General features: G+C 35.1%; 3 protein-coding genes across 5 annotated transcripts; all 3 read right to left on the reverse strand.

Annotated features, from left to right (window-relative positions):
* Positions 1-396: 396 nt before the first annotated feature.
* On the reverse strand, positions 397-2863 carry LOC136814720 (uncharacterized). Its single transcript, XM_067071138.1, has 2 exons — positions 2746-2863; positions 397-1492 (listed from the first exon to the last, which is right to left on the reverse strand). The coding sequence occupies exons 1-2, from the start codon at positions 2840-2842 to the stop codon at positions 453-455; spliced, it is 1137 nt and encodes a 378-aa protein (XP_066927239.1). The 5' UTR covers positions 2843-2863; the 3' UTR covers positions 397-452.
* A 1177-nt stretch (positions 2864-4040) lies between these two features.
* Positions 4041-9418, reverse strand: LOC136814724 (uncharacterized). The gene is made up of 4 exons (XM_067071144.1): positions 8906-9418; positions 7649-7790; positions 6162-6296; positions 4041-4624 (listed from the first exon to the last, which is right to left on the reverse strand). Exons 1-4 carry the CDS (start codon positions 9320-9322, stop codon positions 4185-4187), a joined length of 1134 nt encoding a protein of 377 aa, XP_066927245.1. The 5' UTR covers positions 9323-9418; the 3' UTR covers positions 4041-4184.
* A 1141-nt stretch (positions 9419-10559) lies between these two features.
* On the reverse strand, positions 10560-17237 carry LOC136814722 (formin-B-like). Of its 3 annotated transcripts, none has more exons than XM_067071142.1 (6): positions 17172-17237; positions 15572-15910; positions 14355-14782; positions 12820-13830; positions 12119-12238; positions 10560-11715 (listed from the first exon to the last, which is right to left on the reverse strand). In XM_067071142.1, the coding sequence occupies exons 2-6, from the start codon at positions 15907-15909 to the stop codon at positions 11069-11071; spliced, it is 2544 nt and encodes an 847-aa protein (XP_066927243.1). In that variant the 5' UTR covers position 15910; positions 17172-17237; the 3' UTR covers positions 10560-11068. The 3 variants fall into 3 exon arrangements, with proteins under 3 accessions (XP_066927243.1, XP_066927241.1, XP_066927242.1); XM_067071140.1 differs by having other exon boundaries at positions 17167-17237; XM_067071141.1 differs by lacking the exon at positions 17172-17237 and adding an exon at positions 16192-16309.
* Between the last annotated feature and the right edge of the window lie 470 nt (positions 17238-17707).

The following is a 17707-nucleotide window of genomic DNA, read 5'->3' on the forward strand; positions in this document are numbered from 1 at the left end:
TTAATTTTTTTACTGTCGGCCCTTTTCAAATCAATCAGATGATTTATTCCTTGGAATTTCATCAAAATTTAGACTTTTCAGAGGCCTCCCACAGCCTGCAATTGGATTCAAATACCTTAAATTGACGTTTGCCAATCAACACATAATTGCAAAAGATTTTAAAAATATATTAAGAACAGAAGAATCAGTTAACAAATTTAAATTGAATCAATATATCTTCAGAAGTTTTATTTGTATATAAGCCTTGTTTTATAAAGTTTACTCTCACTAATTTGAATTCAAGAGGGAAGCCCAATCTGTTCGAATATGTTCGAATTACAGACAGATTCGAATAATAGGGAGTTTTTTTAAAGAGGATTTCTATCTTTAACGGGAACTAAGAATTAGTTCGAATTATAGAAAGATTCTAATCATAAAAGTTCGAATTAGCGAGAGTTCACTGTATAATAAGTTCATTTACAATCATTATATTTCAAAAATTCTCCAACTCCGTGCTCTTTAAAAGTCAAATGATTTAGAATTTTATTCTTCTCATTTCTTTTCCCTGTCACATAAACCAAATCGTTCGTTCCCATCATCTCCTCAAATAAGTCTCGCTTATCCAATACAAATTTGTCAGATTTACTTATAACACCTGTTGATAGTTTTTGAATAGACGAGTCCAACTCAATCATTCGGACCAAAGTTGGTAAAGCGATTTCATGGCGGACACCACTCGGCCGCGCGTGTTTTGTAATATTCAGATAAAGGCTAGTGTATCGTTTTGGCAAATATAAAAACGTTTCTTGACTCCAGTAAGTCCCGAATTCTCCTTTACCGTTCCATAACCAATTATTTAAGACCTGTCCGATGTCCCATTCCGGAGTCCAGCGTCCTTCCGTCATTTTGGTTTTCCGTATGTTATAGTACGAAACTTCAGTAAGGTATTCATATAGTTTTTCTATAGCTTGCATTCCCCATGGGCTAGTCCACCATTCTGATGTGTTCGGTATTTGCCCGTAAAGAGTCGGACCCAACTCGGTCCGATTGCTTTCCCAGATATAGTTTTTATTTAGTGTTGCAAGCTTCTTTGGGTTTACAATAGTACTTTCTGATACAAAAATATACCCAGTATAGTTGTTATGGTTTTTCAAAACTTGTGTTAAGCAGTCGTAAAGAAATGCACCATAACGTGTGTTTTGTTTAATGAAAATTGCTGACTTGGATGCAGTCTGTTTCATATATTCGGGTCCGCAATATAGACGATTACGGAACACCTTTTTATACATAACTTCGAACAGTGGTATTGATTCATAATCTAACATAGCGCCGAAAGCTGCAACAAATAAGATATCATTGAAATGCTCTGTTAAGCATTGATCTCTTCCATTTGTCTCTTTTATCTTTTTATGACTCTTTTTATGTTTGAGATCTGAAGGTTGACTGTGTAACGATTTGGGTAATCGAGATATTTGAAGAATCCGATTATGTTGAAATTGAATTCCGGAATAATCTAAAAAATAGAGAAGTTTGTTTCAACATTATTTTCCCATTTAATACTGGGGCCCCTTATCAGGAGCATTGGTGAATCTAACGGGGGCTCAAAATTTATGACGAAGTCTTTCATTTCATTACAACGAATATGGTTGAAAGAATTCTCTCCGTTATGAATTTTGAGCCTCTGTTAGATCGGCTATTGAGGGGCCTTTCCATCGGTTTTGTAATAATGTGTGGAGGCTCTTTTCCGTAACCCCTCAGTGCCGTAGCAACTGGGGGGGGGGCAAGGGGGGCTATGCCCCCAATACTTTTTTCAAAAATGGTTATTTTGCAAAATGCAAAGTTTTTCTTTTTAATTTGTCATAATTGTCACAATTGAGTGCATTCTCAAGCAATCTAGAGCTCAAATTTTCAAAATTTTCCCCCTCGGGCCAAACCATGGTTGGCCCTCGCAGTGTCACTAAGCTTTAGCACCCTCAATATGAAAACGCTTCCTACGGCACTGCCCCTTGGTAACTTTAAATGCTAAAACCCATTAGATGTCATGGGCCCTAAGGGTTCACCCCCTACTATACACCCCTGTGTCATAGACCCACTGGGACCCTAGCCCCACTGGAAAATTTGGCTAAAACTTGTCCCCGGTCGGAAACTACCTTGGAATTTCAGCGCCATTGGGAAATTTCATCGCCACTTGAAATTCAATTTTTAAAAATTGCACTCCAAAACCATTCCCACTGGATTTTTCGCAACAAATTCGAATTTAATAACATTAACTTTGTTTCAATAAATGATCTGCTAATAATTAGACTTGATCTCTAATTCAATTTTCAAGGAAAATTTGATTTTCATTGATTAAGGGAGCGAATCAAATGGTTGGTTCATGGGTAAAAGTTATCGAATAATGAAACGTGATATATAGTGGTAGAAAGTCGAATTAGAAAGCATCAACTGCGAAATAAGATCCAATCCTGATCCCAATCCTGTCGAAGTATGACTTTTCTATATTTCCATATTTCCATTTTCCATGTTTCATGATATTTCCAAATCTGAAATTCATTGAAACATCATATTTTCAAAATATTTCCAAATTTTGAAAATATGATGTTTCAGATTTGGAAATATCATGAAACATGATATTTCCTCAAATTTGGAAATATAGAAAAGTCATATTTCCATATTTATAAATGTAAATAGAAATATCATATTTTCAAGATATTTCCAGGATTGGAAATCTCTTATTTCGCCCAGTGTGGAACAAGAGAGCCTTACCTCTCATTATAAAGAATAATGATACAAGAAATACAAGGATACCAATGAATCTAACACAACCAAAAAGTGTTGACTTCAAATGATCGAAAAAAGACATTTCATTATTGCTTTTTTTTAGATTTCTAAAATTAAAGAATTAAAGATTTTGACACGTAAATTCTAAGACGTTTTATATTTAAAACAAAAAGTTAAGAGCATCCAAAGGCTTTTTCAAACTTTTGACGTATGTCTTATTAGAATAATGAAATGAATTGATCGATAAAATCGATAAAATCGATACAACCATAATGATACTTTTTACAATCTTCAACATAGAAAAAAGACTTAGTGCGTCTTTAATTTCGAAAAATACTGTGGTATATAATAACTTCTTTGAAATATCAAAACTTTTGAAAGAAACTTTTCTTTTGTTTTCTCATTTGTTTAATTATGTTTGTTTCAGACAAACTCTTTTGTCAAATTATACCCAAAATGTGTTTTAAAAAGATCACGGCACATTTAATGCCTAGCCTTGCTCCCGACATTGAATCAGCATTGCGGCTAAAGACCCTGAAATAAAAGTTTTAGAAGCCTTTCATAGGAATTAAGAAAAGTTTTGATAAATCTGTCTTGGTATATTTCACATTCAATTATTATTATTTTAGAATACAGTTTTCCTAAACTTTTAATTTTAATATGATTAATTAAATACATGTTCGTGCTTAAAATTTATTTTAAAAAGAATAAATTAATCAAAATATGAGAAAAAATAATAAAAGCTTCGAAAAAAATTCGAAGGCACCATACCAATAGGCTTTGTGTGATGGTGTAATCGGAACGTTTTTTCTTAGGTGCGTGATGGTGTAATTTGAAATTGTTTTATTTGGTCTAATGGCATGATCAAAATTGTGGGATACTAAATCTGTTTTCGCTTTTTTTTGCCTGATGAAAATGTTTTTCGTTTTGATTGAAATGGACCTATAGAAAAAAATCCCTAAAATTGTTAACAACGGTAGTTTAATGCTGTCCTCCAATATAGACCAGGCGATGACTGGTACTCTCAGGGGAGCGGTGAAAAAGGATACTAATTAGCTGTATACATCTTATTCGAATCTCAAAAGGGTAAGGAAGTTAAAGGAACCGAAGAAAAGTAGTACTACTCCAGGGTCGGATACAGGAGGTAGGCTATCTTATTCATGGAGAGTAATTAGTTTCCATATAAGGTAATACGATAATAAAGTGCACTCTCCTCCATTGGTTATAGCCTCCCTCTGTATCCGAGCCTGTACTCAAGCCGCATATTGCTTATACGTAGAAAACTTAAGATGTTGAAGCAGCAAATATGTAAAACAGAAAAAAATGAAGAAACTGCTTATACGTAAGTTACGTAGTATTACTTATCGTGTAGTTTTTCTAGGCAAAAAGGAGAATTTGGAAAATTCAAATGTTTCAATATGGAGCTATTTTTCAATTTGTGGTACTTGCTCTTGTTCTTGCCAAAAAATCTCAAAAGTTGGTTGTTTATTTTCATTCTCAAACCCATACATTTCAAAACCAAATGCCAGAGTTGATTGTCCGCTTTGAGTAAGAAACTCAGGATGTGTCCAGAAATGAAAGTATTTTCCATCAAAATCATTGTGCTGGAACATTAATCTCACCATATTGGTAAGATCAATGTTGAAGGTTTCTTCTGCATCTATGAATCCGGTATCAAGCTCAGTTTTGTATCCAGATCGATACAGATAGTCATTGCAACCAGCATTGTCGTTATGTGACAGATTTTCTCGAATAGCTTCTATTTTCATTTTTTGACCGTCAACTGCTTTTTTTGAAACAAGTTTCAATGTGGCTTTCAAAATGGTATCTTGCTTTGTAATTATGCTTGCATCGAACTGCATACCTAAAAAGCAATGAATACATGAACGATGCTACAATCATGATCATGACCGTAGCATGAAGGTAGAGCATCCAGCTACGGTGCTCAAGGTTGTGCATTCAATCCCCAGCCGGTCATACCAAAGATTTCCAAAATGATAACCTTGATCCATGCCTCTCTGCTTGATGCTCAGCAACTAAAGATACGGATCAAGGATAATTGGGAAAATCTAGGGAAAGGAGTTGCGCCCTCCCCTACCTTCAGGTAAACAGCTGTACAGTATCCAAAACAGTTCTAATAAGACGACATCTAGACTGCCCAGCTGGCATACAACGTTTTTTCGACGTTTATCAAACGTTCACAACGTCCATATTACGTTAGGTGAACGTTGAAACAACGTTGTGTGCCAGTTGGGTGCACCTAGTCATCATCGACCTAAAAATTCATAATAAAATATATAATAGCTGCATTCTTTTTTACCGTTCAACATGGTCATCACCGACCAAGACTGCTCAACATAGAAACAGGTATGCAGTCATCATTGATTCGATTCAAGGGCAAGTGGATTTCCATTGAAGAGGCCCCCCCCCAGCGGACCCTCAATTCACGCAATCGTGCAATTTTTTTTCGAAATTCACGCATTCACGAAAATTTTCCTCGAGTTTCACTCAATAACCCAATTTTTCAGAAATCGGAAAATTTTTTGGGAAAAGTCGGGGAAACATTGGAAAATCGGGAAAACTGCACATAATCGGTGGAAAAAAGGGAAAATTCACGTATTCACGCACAAAATAGCCCAGATTCACGCATTCACGCATTCACGCAATCAAAAAGTACATTTTCACGTTCACGCAAGTTTTTCAATTCACGCATTCACGCATTTTTTCTTCAATTTTCACGCATTCATGCAACCGAAAATGCCCATTCACGCAATCACGCAAACTGCTGGGGGCATTGAATTAGGAAGCGTGTCGAACTGTAAAACGTCCTTTATTAGAGTTTCTCGTTTTCAATACTATCAAATAATGGATCGTATCGAATACCAGAACTTAGAATATACAGGTTGCAAAATTAAAGTCTGAAGACAAATCACGCTTAGTTTAATCAAAATTTTTATGTGCTTGTTGCATGACATTCATTTCTGATTGGTTCGAATTTATTTGACACTAATAAGATATCAGCTGTAAGTTGTAAAGCAAATATCACGGGAATAAAATAATCACGTGAACATTTTCGAGTAATCATATGTTTTGACTGCATTGATATAATTTTGCAACCCGTGCATTAGAGAGCGTTGAGTATACAGGGTGTCCCTAATTAAAGTATCGAGTTTGAACATGCGATTGAGTAGAAAAGTTTGTGTGTGTTATCGCTAAAATATAAGAACGTTCTCCATCACACAGGCTTATTACAAAAGGTAGTTACAACCTATAAATTAATCGTAATGACAAAGAAAAGAGAGGGAGAGCTTAAAATACAATTTTGTGAACACGCACATAAAACTTTCTACTCATAGTTGTGTTTCGACTCGATACTTTAATTAGGGACACCTTGTAGATACCTGCAGTTGTTTCTGAGTAAAAGTTATCGGTGGTTTGCACTTTTTTCCAAAAGATGAATAAAGTATCGTTTGTGTTATTCAAGGAATAGCATTGGTTATTAGTCAGGATCATTTGTTTGAGATCAAGTGGTTGAACTGAAATAAGAAAAAATTGGCAAAAAAGAAATATTACTGCCTGTTTTCCGTATTATAAGGTTCCCAGCGGTTTGATCCGGGGGCACTAGGGTTTACAGATGACGAGACCTCCCAAAGAAAAATTGTGAAAAAAGCAATTCAAAATTGTTCCTATTAGGCTGATAATATATTTAGTGAAATGATAGCTGGAACAGAAATCAGCATAAACCAGGTACTTGTATATCCAGTGTATAATAAATACTTGGTATGAGTTCTAATCCCGTACAGATATATCTATTTCGAATTGGAAAGCCATGAAATTTTTTGCCACCGCAGGGAGCCTAAAGCGACCGAGGATGGCATTCATAGCTTCACGCATAAGGAAGTTGGGCAAACATCTCATAATTTTGCGCGCGTTTTTCAGTATTTTAGTTCCGCTTAACGGTAGCATTCTTATCTTACGGTCTCTCTATTGTTTTATCATCATCAAAAAGACTTTTCCGGAGTTATTTTGATCTGATTACTCATTTTGAAATCTCAGTTTGTCTTTTTCTTATCCCTGGAGAGTTAATGAATCTAAGGAAATTCCCTTTTCTGGGAAATTCCCTTTTTATACCACAAGTAGTTAAATTAAGTGCTCTTCATAGGTTAAAAATATTACTCCACAGACTCATGTATACGAACAGTTATGATGTTAAACGTGTACATTAGTAAAATAACATATGAAGAGCAGTATCTTCAGATATACGCTTTTTATAGGAAAAACCAGTAAGTCATATGATTCTGGCTGGGCTGCGCTTGATTTTATTTGAGTTTTTCAGGCTTAAATGTCAATACTAATGAAATTGGAAACCTGTACTTCTCAGTAATTTCTGAAATCTGAGGCTCAAATTCTTCTTAATTTGTTCTTAGGTTTTAGCCAAATTTCAGCCTCGTATTCTTATGAAATTGTTCTTATACAAAAACGTGTAAGACAAGGCACGGATGTCACTCTAAGTAGACTGTAAATCACTCCCTGGACACATTGACACATTTTTTAGCATTTGAAAGAATTTTGTCTCAGATGAGAGGTCACTCTTAACAAAAATTACTGTAGGGCTAAGATCATTCCTTTTGAAGGCAAATTCAACTCTATGTGTTCGTTTTGCTGCGGTGGCACCTTAATGAAAGTTATGGCTAGTGATATTTTAAAAGTTATTAACGTACAAGAGTAATTAACGCAAAAGAGGATTGGATTGCAAGTGTCGTACAAACGAATAAATTTGTGCTGATTTTGCTACTATTTAAGATTCAGCACGGTGTGCTATTGCATGAGAAGAATTGTAAAATGGAATCTTTATGCTCGTTGAAAATTGAAAGCAATGAAAACTTACAGGTAGTTTTAGTAGCACAAACAGTTTCATTAAAATTGACCAGACCAGCGGTCGAACAATCGCATGAAAAGGAATCGGTTTGAAAGTTGGGAATACAATCACCTTTGGCGCAAGGGTTGGTAGATGTTTTTGTACATTGATTCTGTAAAATGAAAAATGAAATTTAAATGCCAGGGTAAATAATTCAAGTTTGGGAAGGGGGATAATTAACACCCCTGTGTCTCAGATCCGGTGGACCCTCCACCCCGCTGGAAAAATAGGCCAAAAAATCGTCCCCGGTGATTCCAAAAGTTAGAAATGTTTTGACAATATGATGTTTCGGATTTGGAAATATCATAAAATATGATATATTCTCAAATTTGGAAATATAGAAAAGTCATATTTCCATATTTAAAAATGTATATGGAAATATAATATTTTCAAGATATTTCCAGGATTGGTTGGAGTAATGTTTTCTACGGAAATATCCCGGTTGCCAGTGGTGGCAAATTTAAAATAGACAAAAGTTGTACAAAATTTTCCACTACTGGCAAAAACCGGGATCTTTCCGTAAAAACATTACGTCTCGAATATCATGAATATCCTCTTTCTGCAAATCTGATTATTATTTTTTTTGAAAATTTATTAATATTGGGCTAAACTTGAACCCAGTCACTCAGTTCACTTTTTATGATTCTGATAGCGCACAAGATTACGTATCACGTTTATCAGTAAACTCAAAAATTGGTGCAAGTGGCTCCGGGTACGAGCGTTGGGTTTAGAGTTATTCTTAAACTGCTCTTATTTATTGGTGTTTTGAGCCAACGGGTAAAAATTATTCTTACAACAATAGATCTTATCGGAGTTTTTGATTTTTCTAAAAAAGCAATGCATTGTGGGATTGTTTCGGGAGCTATTATAATAGAAATCTCTTAGGAATTCCTTGAGGAAATTCTATTGTAATTCTCCCGAAACAGCCCCCTATGCATCGCTTTTTTTTAGAAAAATCAAAAACTCCGATAAGGTCTATTAGAATTTCTATTTCTATTTGGTTGAGTTGCAGGAGGCTTTAGAGGCCTATTCTCGCAACTATAGACGCTTACTAATGAGTCAGCACCTTGAACTGACTACCCAATTCCCCTCACATGGCATGGGTTGACCCGGGCGAAGGAACGTTCACTTGCCAAGTGAACTGCCGTGAGTGGGAATCGAACCGTGGCCACCTGCACAGAAGCCAAGGTCGACTACCCCTATACTACGGCACCTTATTTAAATTACCTTGATTTCATAATAATCAACATTTGGTGAAACAGCTGTTTTAGATCTTGGTAAAGCCATATCGTTCAAATAGCAATTCGGATATGTTTCATTGGTGTGATTGGCGGGTGGTTCATTCATAATACTGTTGTCACCATTGACATAAAAGAAACCACAACAATCTGTAGTTTCTTGGCATAATTTTCCACATTCCACCAATGGCAGACGGACGGCTTCTGGTGCTAAGTATATCCAATCAATTTTGGTTGAATTGAATATTGTGTTGTTGAGTTTTTTATATTTTTGTGTTTTAATCCGAAATGTAGTATTGGAGATGGAGGTCGTGGCAAATGTGGTATTGATATTGAAATTGGCTTTTACGCTGGTCAACCAACAGCTTGCAATCAGTAATACAGGCAATCCGTAAAAGCACACCATGATGTTTTTAAGTCAAAAAATCACATGTTAGCAAAAAGAGAGAGCATTTCCTTTCCAAAAAGTGAAATTTTCTATCTTCAAAATTTCTTTGATAATTTTCTTTTAACAATGAATAAAATTTTTTTTGTATCTTTGAATTTTCTTCTTCAAAATAAACTTCGTAACCATTTCATCAATATTTTCGATATTTTTCTTAAATCAAAAAGGACTAGGCACTAGTTATGTGTAATGAATTATTCATCACATGTTGTCAATTGTCATATTGATTTGACTTCAAATAATAAACTGGGTAACCATGGAAATCAATCGCGTATACAATTTACAATGGGTTATACATACTCACTTTTTTCTGTTTATTAGAACCAGTGAAATGATTTGGTAATGATATCCCAATAATATAAAAGTTTATTTACTATATATTTCCCTGTTAGAACAGTTCCCTAATAATAATAAGAGTCGAAACCACTGAAATAATATAAAATAATCTGAGGACGCGATACTTAGCCTGGAAAGCAAATTATGGCAAAGTAAGTAGTAAAAACTGGGTATAAATCCTCCTAAAAAACGTTAATTTCACCCTTTAAATATGAACAGCATAAGAACAATTCGAGGTTCAAAGTGCCAAAAAATAAAAGCAAAATTTTACTGGTTCTTATTGAAAAAGGTGTAGATATTATCATTTGGTTTTTCGATCATATTTCTTTGGAAAATAAATAGATTCTAAAATCATCTTATTTAATGGTTAAAAATTATAAAATGTCCTTAACTTGTTCTTAACATTTTGGCCATCGAAGCCTTATGTTCTTATAAAAGAATTGTGTATTTTTATAAAATTTAATCAAGAATACAAAATGATAAAAAATTTGATGAATGATTCAAAATTTATTCATGACACAAAGTACTGTAATGCGAATGATTCTAAAAGAAAATCAACAAACATTTGAGAACTTTAAATGATATAAATCATTTACTTCATTCTCCTTATCATCAAAACAAATATTTTTACTATATGAGTACACCCCCTTCTCACAGACCAGGTGTGGGTCCCCTTCCGGCACTTGAAAAATTGGCCAAAATATTGTCCCCAGGGGAAAATTGTATTGCAATTTTTGTCCTCGCTGAAAATAATCAAATAAATAGATCCTCACTGCAAAATATTGTGATATTTTCATCTCCACATAATTTTTTGACTTTAAAAATAATGGAATTCAAATCCCCTGCTATGAAAAACATTCAGTCCATTTTTTTACCCCAATAGCTGAAAAAATCCTAATGGGTCTGTGAGAGAAGAGGGAGTATAATTATGAGTATACCAACTTTTTTTTAACCGCAATTACTAATAAATAATACAACCCCCTAGGCAAGAGAATTAGAATAATGAGCCAAAAGATGGTTGAAATTTGTTTTATCAACCCGGAATTGAATTTGAAATGATTTTAAAGAATTATTACAGAGATAATCGGTATAAGGGGATTTACAAAGAAAAGTTCAGGGGATAAGTCTCCATACTCTTCCAGACGATGTAGGTGGTAGCCGATTACTTTGAAAAACATCCTAGAACTGTTATCCTTGAATAATATTCAGTCATGCAGTAGCGTAGACAAAAAGGGCGCAATATTTGTGTAGGAGAGGAGATTTTTATGACACAGTAATTATATTTTTATATTATCAATAGACAATTACAATGTCGCAAATTTTGCGCCCCTCTTGTCTACGCTATTGTCTTGGTTCCCATCGCTTTAACATTCAAAGTCCTTTGTTTGCTTTTTCTTTGTTCCATTTTTGCATATATTGTTCTTTCTCTTCAACTTCAAGTGCCATTCTTCTGTATTTTTTCAAAAACCTAATGACAATTTCCATAAAATTCTTCATATTTGAAGACGGGAACTCGCCAAACATTTTCTTAAGTTGAGAAGATAGATTCTCAACCTGGCTACACCATAATTGTCGTAACCGTAGAAGCTCTTTTGATTGGGTATTAATGAATTCCTTTGTTTGCTCAATAAACTGCTCATCGAAACCTCCAGGACTGGCTTTAAGACCTTTCAGTTGTACCAGCTCTGTTTCGACGCCCTTTAATTCAGGTTTAACGTCATCAATATTTCTCATTTGAAGCAGATCGCCCATCTCTTTATAACAAGCAAAAACCTCGGCGTCTTTATGGTAAAGCTCTTCAACTAGGAACTGTAGTACCGATTCTTTTTCATCAGCGCTCTTGATGTCGACCAGTTTCACCAACGTGCTTAGCCGAAAGCCATAAGCACATCCCTCTTTGGTACCACCGTTCATATAATTGCCAATGGATAAGATATACTCGAGGAGTTTCTTAAAATCTTTGCTATCTCGTAAACATTTATAACCATTGATAACATTTGTGATTGGTGGCTCAATACCTAAAAGAAATCAATATGTTTTTTCATGTTTAGACAGGGTATCCGGAAAAGTATTAAAAGAAAACAAAAGAAACTTTTAAAAATGTTCTTAAAATATTCTTATTTTTCACTATTTTGTAAGTTTTTTGTATATTTTTCTGAAAAATTTGGTGTTTTAGAATCCACAAAGCCATAAAATGTTTTTAATTTCTACTTATTGTCTTGGCCATCGAAGCCTTGTGTTCTTATATAGTTTTTAAAAAACGTGTAAATGAAAGTGTACTTTGACGCACTTAACGATACAGATACAAAATATCATTATATTGGTTACATTCAAGTAACATGGCTGCATTTCGTTCCGAAGCGAAGCGGAATCGTTTCGTGCGAACAAGGCCTCAGATCATGAATAGTTTCAAGTTTATACCTCTTAATTGCTCGGGGATTTCACGGATAATAAGCAAGTTTGCCAACATATCTTGTAAAACGATCGGATCAATGGTGGTCAGCTCGAACACCAACTTGTCAACATCGACGAGTTCATTCTCTGAAATCATAAAAATGAATTCGCAATCTTATTAAAAATTATACTTTCATAAACTAAAATTTGGCTGAAAAGTTGTTCTAACTGTAAAAAAAGGACGCAAGACTTTTAATCATCGCTGAAAATGTCTATTGAAAAAGAAACTAAAAAGTAACTAAAAGTAATTTTGAGATGACCACTGAATTTAACATAATGCAGCACCCTTATGGAAAATCCTGGGGGCACTTAAGGTAAATGACCTACCGTACGTGCGACTCTTAAGGGTCTGTTTTAAAAAGTGCACTGTATGGGTTCACTGGGTGTAAAAAATGAGCATACCGAAGTTTTTTGGGAAGAAAAATTTCGGAATATGTTAAAATATTTTGCCTTCAAATGGACAAGTATTTTTAAGAAAATGGACCGTAAGGGTTGATTTTCACCCATTTTGCTCAAATTGGCTAAATGTTCTCTGCACTGTAAGGATTAGATTTCAAAGACCTAATTTATTGGGCCAAACATAAGGTCGTTTTTGAAAGCAAATACCCCTCCCCGGGCGAAAAAGTTACTATAGATTATTGAGATAATCAATTTTAACTGCACCATACCTTTCTTATTATGGAACAATTTTCTTTCATCATCAGTTGGCACACAGATTTTTAATGCTTTAATTTCTTCAGAAGTCAAACCATCAAGCGAGCCGTCTTTCTTTACATCAAATTTTGACAATCGTTTTTTCACATTTTCAAGCTCCAATTCTGGATTTTTTAATAAAATCCCTATTGTTTGTGCTTTCTTAGGATCAAGTAATGATTTCTTTTTCTCTTGTTTTGGCGACTCGTGATGCTCTTGAGCTCCCTTTTTCTCCGTATCTGAAGATTTCAAGTAAAATGACTTTTCAAGTTTTTGAAAATCGATTTGATTTGTACGGTCTGTGGCATTTCCCCAAAATGATGTATTGATTTGAGCGTCCGAAACTTTTGACCAGGGAAGAGTTTTCATTTTTCGATTTGGAATGATATCTTTCTTCGGTGGAAGGTGAACAATGGATGCTGTCGATGATCCTGGCGGCGGTGGTGGAGGTGGTGGTGGTGGTGGGGCGGATCCACTTCCAGGCGGAGGTGGTGGTGGGGCAGATCCAATTCCGGGCGAAGGAGGCGGCTTAGGTACAATGGATGTTGGTTGTGATGACGTTCTAGATGTGCTGGTGTCAGGTTTTGAAGCACTGATTTGTGGTTCAGATTTGGTCGCTTCAGGTAGTGTCTCTTTCAATATCTCTGTGCCTGATTTTTTATGAATGGGTTCAGTTGTGGATGGTTCAGATGTAGGAATTGGTTGTTTTGGTGATGGAGTTACATCGCTTTGAAGAGCCTTTTGGGATGAAGTTGGTTCTTTGGCAGTAGCTATCGACAGTAGAGCTTGTCCAATGGCATCTTTTGTGTTGGTTGTAAAATCATTCTCTATCTTTGCTGTTTGTTGATTTCCAGCTGAAATGGCTGAAGCTTCAGATTTATCATCTTGCGTAATAGCAGCATTCTGGGCATTTTCAAACTTTGTTTCTTCATTTGCTGGCGAAGGCTTTCCGACTTCACATGGTTGAGGTACTTCGTCTTCCTTACCTTAAAGTTTTAATTAGTTAAAAAATTTTATATTTTATAAATTCTAAAATAAAATACGAATCAGAGTCTATCAAAGGATGAAACTTTTTGGTCAACCATTCGAGCTCAGGCAAATCACTTAATAAGAGATGGGAGAAAGTGAGGGAGGAGAATGTCATCCTCCTCTGTAAGATCAAAAGGATTATCATCAAAACCAGTTTGACTTCTTGCTCTGGTTCTAGTGTGAGAAATTATCAACGTGGAGGGGCAAAAATATACAGTGGAGTCTCTTTAACTCGAACCTCCATAACTCGAATATTTCCTTAATTCGAACAAGCTCTTCTCGTCCCTTTAGTTAACAAAGCCTTGTTCACCTTACTCCATATCTCGAAATGTCCTTAGCTCAAATTTGGGTTCCCCGCCGTGTGTTTCGATTTGGACTCCGCTGTAATGAATGAAAATTGCGCTAACGGGGATTTAGTTTTTTTAAGATTTTTTTCCTAAGGGGACTAAGGAGACTAACGAATATTGAAACTATTACTTACCTCTATTGATGGGTAATCTGTTTTCGTGTTGTAATCTTCGTTTGTCCACCAAACTGACTTCTTTTGAACCTTTTTGAATTGCTCTCTCAAAAGCCAATCTCCAGTCATTAAGCATAGTCCGAGGGTCGACGTGAGCATGCTTTCTCATTCGAAATATATAATCTCTATTCGGTGTGCCGAGTATCAAAGTATTCTCGTCAACTGCTCGAATAGAGCATTTATTGGAGGTTAGTCGAACCTGATTCAGAGCAGGACCTTCATGATTGGTTGCCTTGACACGATGGTAATCCATCCGACCAGGATACAATTTGACGTACCTTTCTTGCCACATGAAGGAGGCGAAGAGACCATGGCCATTCTTGTCAAGGATCCCTTCTTTGATGGTGTGGCTCCTAGGGTCGACGGCATCCTCTTTTGAGTCTTCAGATCTATGGAAATGATTTTACTTGCTTAAAAGTCTTAAATTATCAGTTTGTCGCTGCAAATGCAGAAATATATTTCTGAACATCGTATGGAAAATGCAGTATGGGAATACCGAAGTGTACGTAGCCCTAATAACTTATAGTTATATAAGTAACTTATTAGGGCAACTTATAGCTTTTTGATAGACTGGATGGCACTGATAAGTAGCCCGGTGTAATTTGGCCGACTTTATTTTTTTGCTTTGCTTGAGGTGGTAGCAAATACATGCCACAAGATCAAACAGAAAACCATGACCAATAAACGAATGTTTTGAAATTTTGGAGGTATTTTCTCCTTTTCATTATAGTTTCATAAACTTCGATGGAATTTTAGAAAACATTTTATTGTTTTGATGTTTTCATATAATTTTTGAAAATGAAAGTGAAAAGATTTAAGATGGCGAAATCCTCTAGTCTGCTTCACTGTTCTTCACAAAGTTCAGCCAGAAGTAGACTCTAGTCTAAAATGTACGCAATTCTGTTTCAAGTTATTCAAAATGTTATATTAGATTGGAATACGCGTTTTTCGTAAGAACCAGTAAATATGACTAAGGGTGAGCTATTCTTATATTTGTTAGTGTTTTTATAATGTTCTTAAAATGCTTACAATATTCAGAATGCATTTCGAAAATTTCTGAAATTGGACGCTTCCTTTCGATTTTTTCTTAGTCGTTAGTTCAAATTCAGCCCCTTGTCTTGTTCCTATATGATTTACCCTTATAAAAGAAAGTATATATACAAGAACTATAATCCTACCTATATTGTTGATCAATGATTTGTGTTAATAATGTAAAAATCTCATTCTTTTTCTCCAATGTTCCAGTCTCAATATCAAGTTGATTGAAATCATCGAATCGTATTTTCAATCTCGGAACTTCATCATCTCCGACGACATCTCTCAAAGAGCTGAACAAATAATTCTCAACTTTTTGTCCATGACGTAATAACGATAAAGTCTTTTCGTGATAGTGAATCTGTAGGACACATTTTGTTGATGTGCTATCACTGCGGCCGTATAAATGAACGGTAAATTCGTAGGCTTCGCTTGGTGTTACCATGAGTCCATCCTCTAAATCCAAATCGGCAACATCCATGCTAAAGTAAACAAGAGAAAATTTCCGTTTTAGATTAGACATGGTATTTCATATCAGTCAAGAAACTTCCTTATTGGTTTATTCAAAACGGCTTTTTTTCGTTTTTCCAACAAAGATTTGTGGCAATTCAGTAAACAGATAACCTTTAGTTTAATATTGATGGGTAAGCAAACAGACAAACTTTTTACCAAAAAAAAACCTTCAAACTAAAAATAAAAATCCTGGAAACTGCTCATAATGTAGTTCTCCAGCTAAAAGCATAGTACAAAGTACAAAACACACCTGTTTCAAATACTTTGGTCGGACTAGTTCCGATGAAACAACTGACTAAGTGACAGAACATAACTTATATCGCTCACAACATCAAACATACAAGCAGTATAAACAATCATCAAACCTTCATATTAAATCAACATGGATTATAATATCAAAGTCAAGCGTTACCTTAGTTACAGCTTAATGACGAGATACATAGACGAAATGATGGCATTTGTTTTAGTAAGAAGTTTTACAAGAAAGGGAAGTGCTTAGACATGTAGTGAGTACAAACAGGCTTCTGCTTATCCTCTAGCGAAAGAGTATGACAATTCGAAATACCGTAGTTTTGTATAAGATTCCCATTTCCGTTCAAAGATTCCTTTGCCACTTTTCTATCGGAAAAAGAGCAGGACTCCGGGTATTTGAAAAAATAAGCTTCAGAAAGTTAGTCAGTTTCGTGAGTAAACACAAAATTTTCCGTACCTTTAGAAACAAAACCTTTCCAATCTCATGCCAGTTATCCTAAGAAAAATAGTGGAAAGATCCCGGAAAAGTGACAAGAATCTTAGTGCAGTAATTGGGAATCTTATACAAAACGAAGGCAGTGAGTACTTGAAAAAAAAAACTAGTATAACGATGTGACTAGGAAAAAATTTTTTAAGAGATGCACACCAATAAATTTACTTGATGAAACAGGTATTCTCTTCAGAATCTCGTGGTTTGTGGAACTCAAGAAAATGTGTGTACCTCCTCACTCGAGAATTCGAAAATATAATCCAGTCAGTCATCAAGTTCGGATTTTCGACATCTATGTTTTTGAGTACAACGATGGGGTGTCTGTTTTTGAGCACAACGATGGGGGGGGGGGGGGTCTGTGTAGCATCACTAAAATTGACGCTCATTCTTGTTTAAAAATGAACTAACGATAAAAACATATTACCATACCCATGTCGCATATCCCCCAGACCCCCAACAATATAATAAGTAACTTAAGTATACCTTACTTTTCACTGTAGTATTTTCTCCTCACTTACTTCTCTTCGTCTTTCGATATTAAGGTGAATCTTGTTTCTCTAATAATTTCAGAAGTTTTTCCTTTTTATAAGCTAGCAGAAATGTCCATTTTGATTTTCCCTGTTCATTTTGACATTCATATTTTGATTTAGAAAATCCCCTATGAAAAGATGACGTCCTTCATAAATCACCAGATCTATAAACAAACAAACAAGGGGTTTTTCTTTGAATCGAGGTACTTTTATTTCAACCAAGGCCCCCATTGAGTAGAACTTTGATGACAATCTCACAAACAAAAAATTTATTACACGTCAGAACAGAACCCTTGATAACGGTGTTTCCTTGGATATGATAAACTTACGTTGACACCATGAAACAGTAAGCATCTAATGATGGTATTTTAGTTTCGATTCTTCGTATAATATATGATCAGTACTCTTGTCTCCCGAATAAACGCCCCCCCCCCGCTAATTGTTAAAAGAAAAAAAATCTTTTTGTTAGTATTGGTTCTTAGTTTACGTGTTCA

This window comes from Clytia hemisphaerica, unplaced genomic scaffold (genome assembly GCF_902728285.1).
Source record: "Clytia hemisphaerica strain Z4C2 unplaced genomic scaffold, Clytia hemisphaerica genome assembly, whole genome shotgun sequence".
NCBI classification, from domain to species: Eukaryota; Metazoa; Cnidaria; class Hydrozoa; order Leptothecata; family Clytiidae; genus Clytia; species Clytia hemisphaerica.

Bases quoted from the DNA above. Each gene is read 5' to 3' on its own strand.
- LOC136814720 (XM_067071138.1), bottom strand. From the start codon at position 2,842: ATGTCTTTTTTCGATCATTTGAAGTCAACACTTTTTGGTTGTGTTAGA. The intron at 1,493-2,745 runs GTAAGGCTCTCT...TCTATTTTTTAG, and splicing joins ATTATTCTTTATAATGAGAG to ATTATTCCGGAATTCAATTT.
- LOC136814724 (XM_067071144.1), bottom strand. From the start codon at position 9,322: ATGGTGTGCTTTTACGGATTGCCTGTATTACTGATTGCAAGCTGTTGG. The intron at 7,791-8,905 runs GTAATTTAAATA...TTCATTTTACAG, and splicing joins TTGATTATTATGAAATCAAG to AATCAATGTACAAAAACATC. The intron at 6,297-7,648 runs GTAAGTTTTCAT...TTCTTATTTCAG, and splicing joins TTGTGCTACTAAAACTACCT to TTCAACCACTTGATCTCAAA.
- LOC136814722 (XM_067071142.1), bottom strand. From the start codon at position 15,909: ATGGATGTTGCCGATTTGGATTTAGAGGATGGACTCATGGTAACACCA. The intron at 13,831-14,354 runs GTAAGTAATAGT...TAAAACTTTAAG, and splicing joins CAGATTACCCATCAATAGAG to GTAAGGAAGACGAAGTACCT. The intron at 12,239-12,819 runs GTATGGTGCAGT...TTATGATTTCAG, and splicing joins ATTGTTCCATAATAAGAAAG to AGAATGAACTCGTCGATGTT.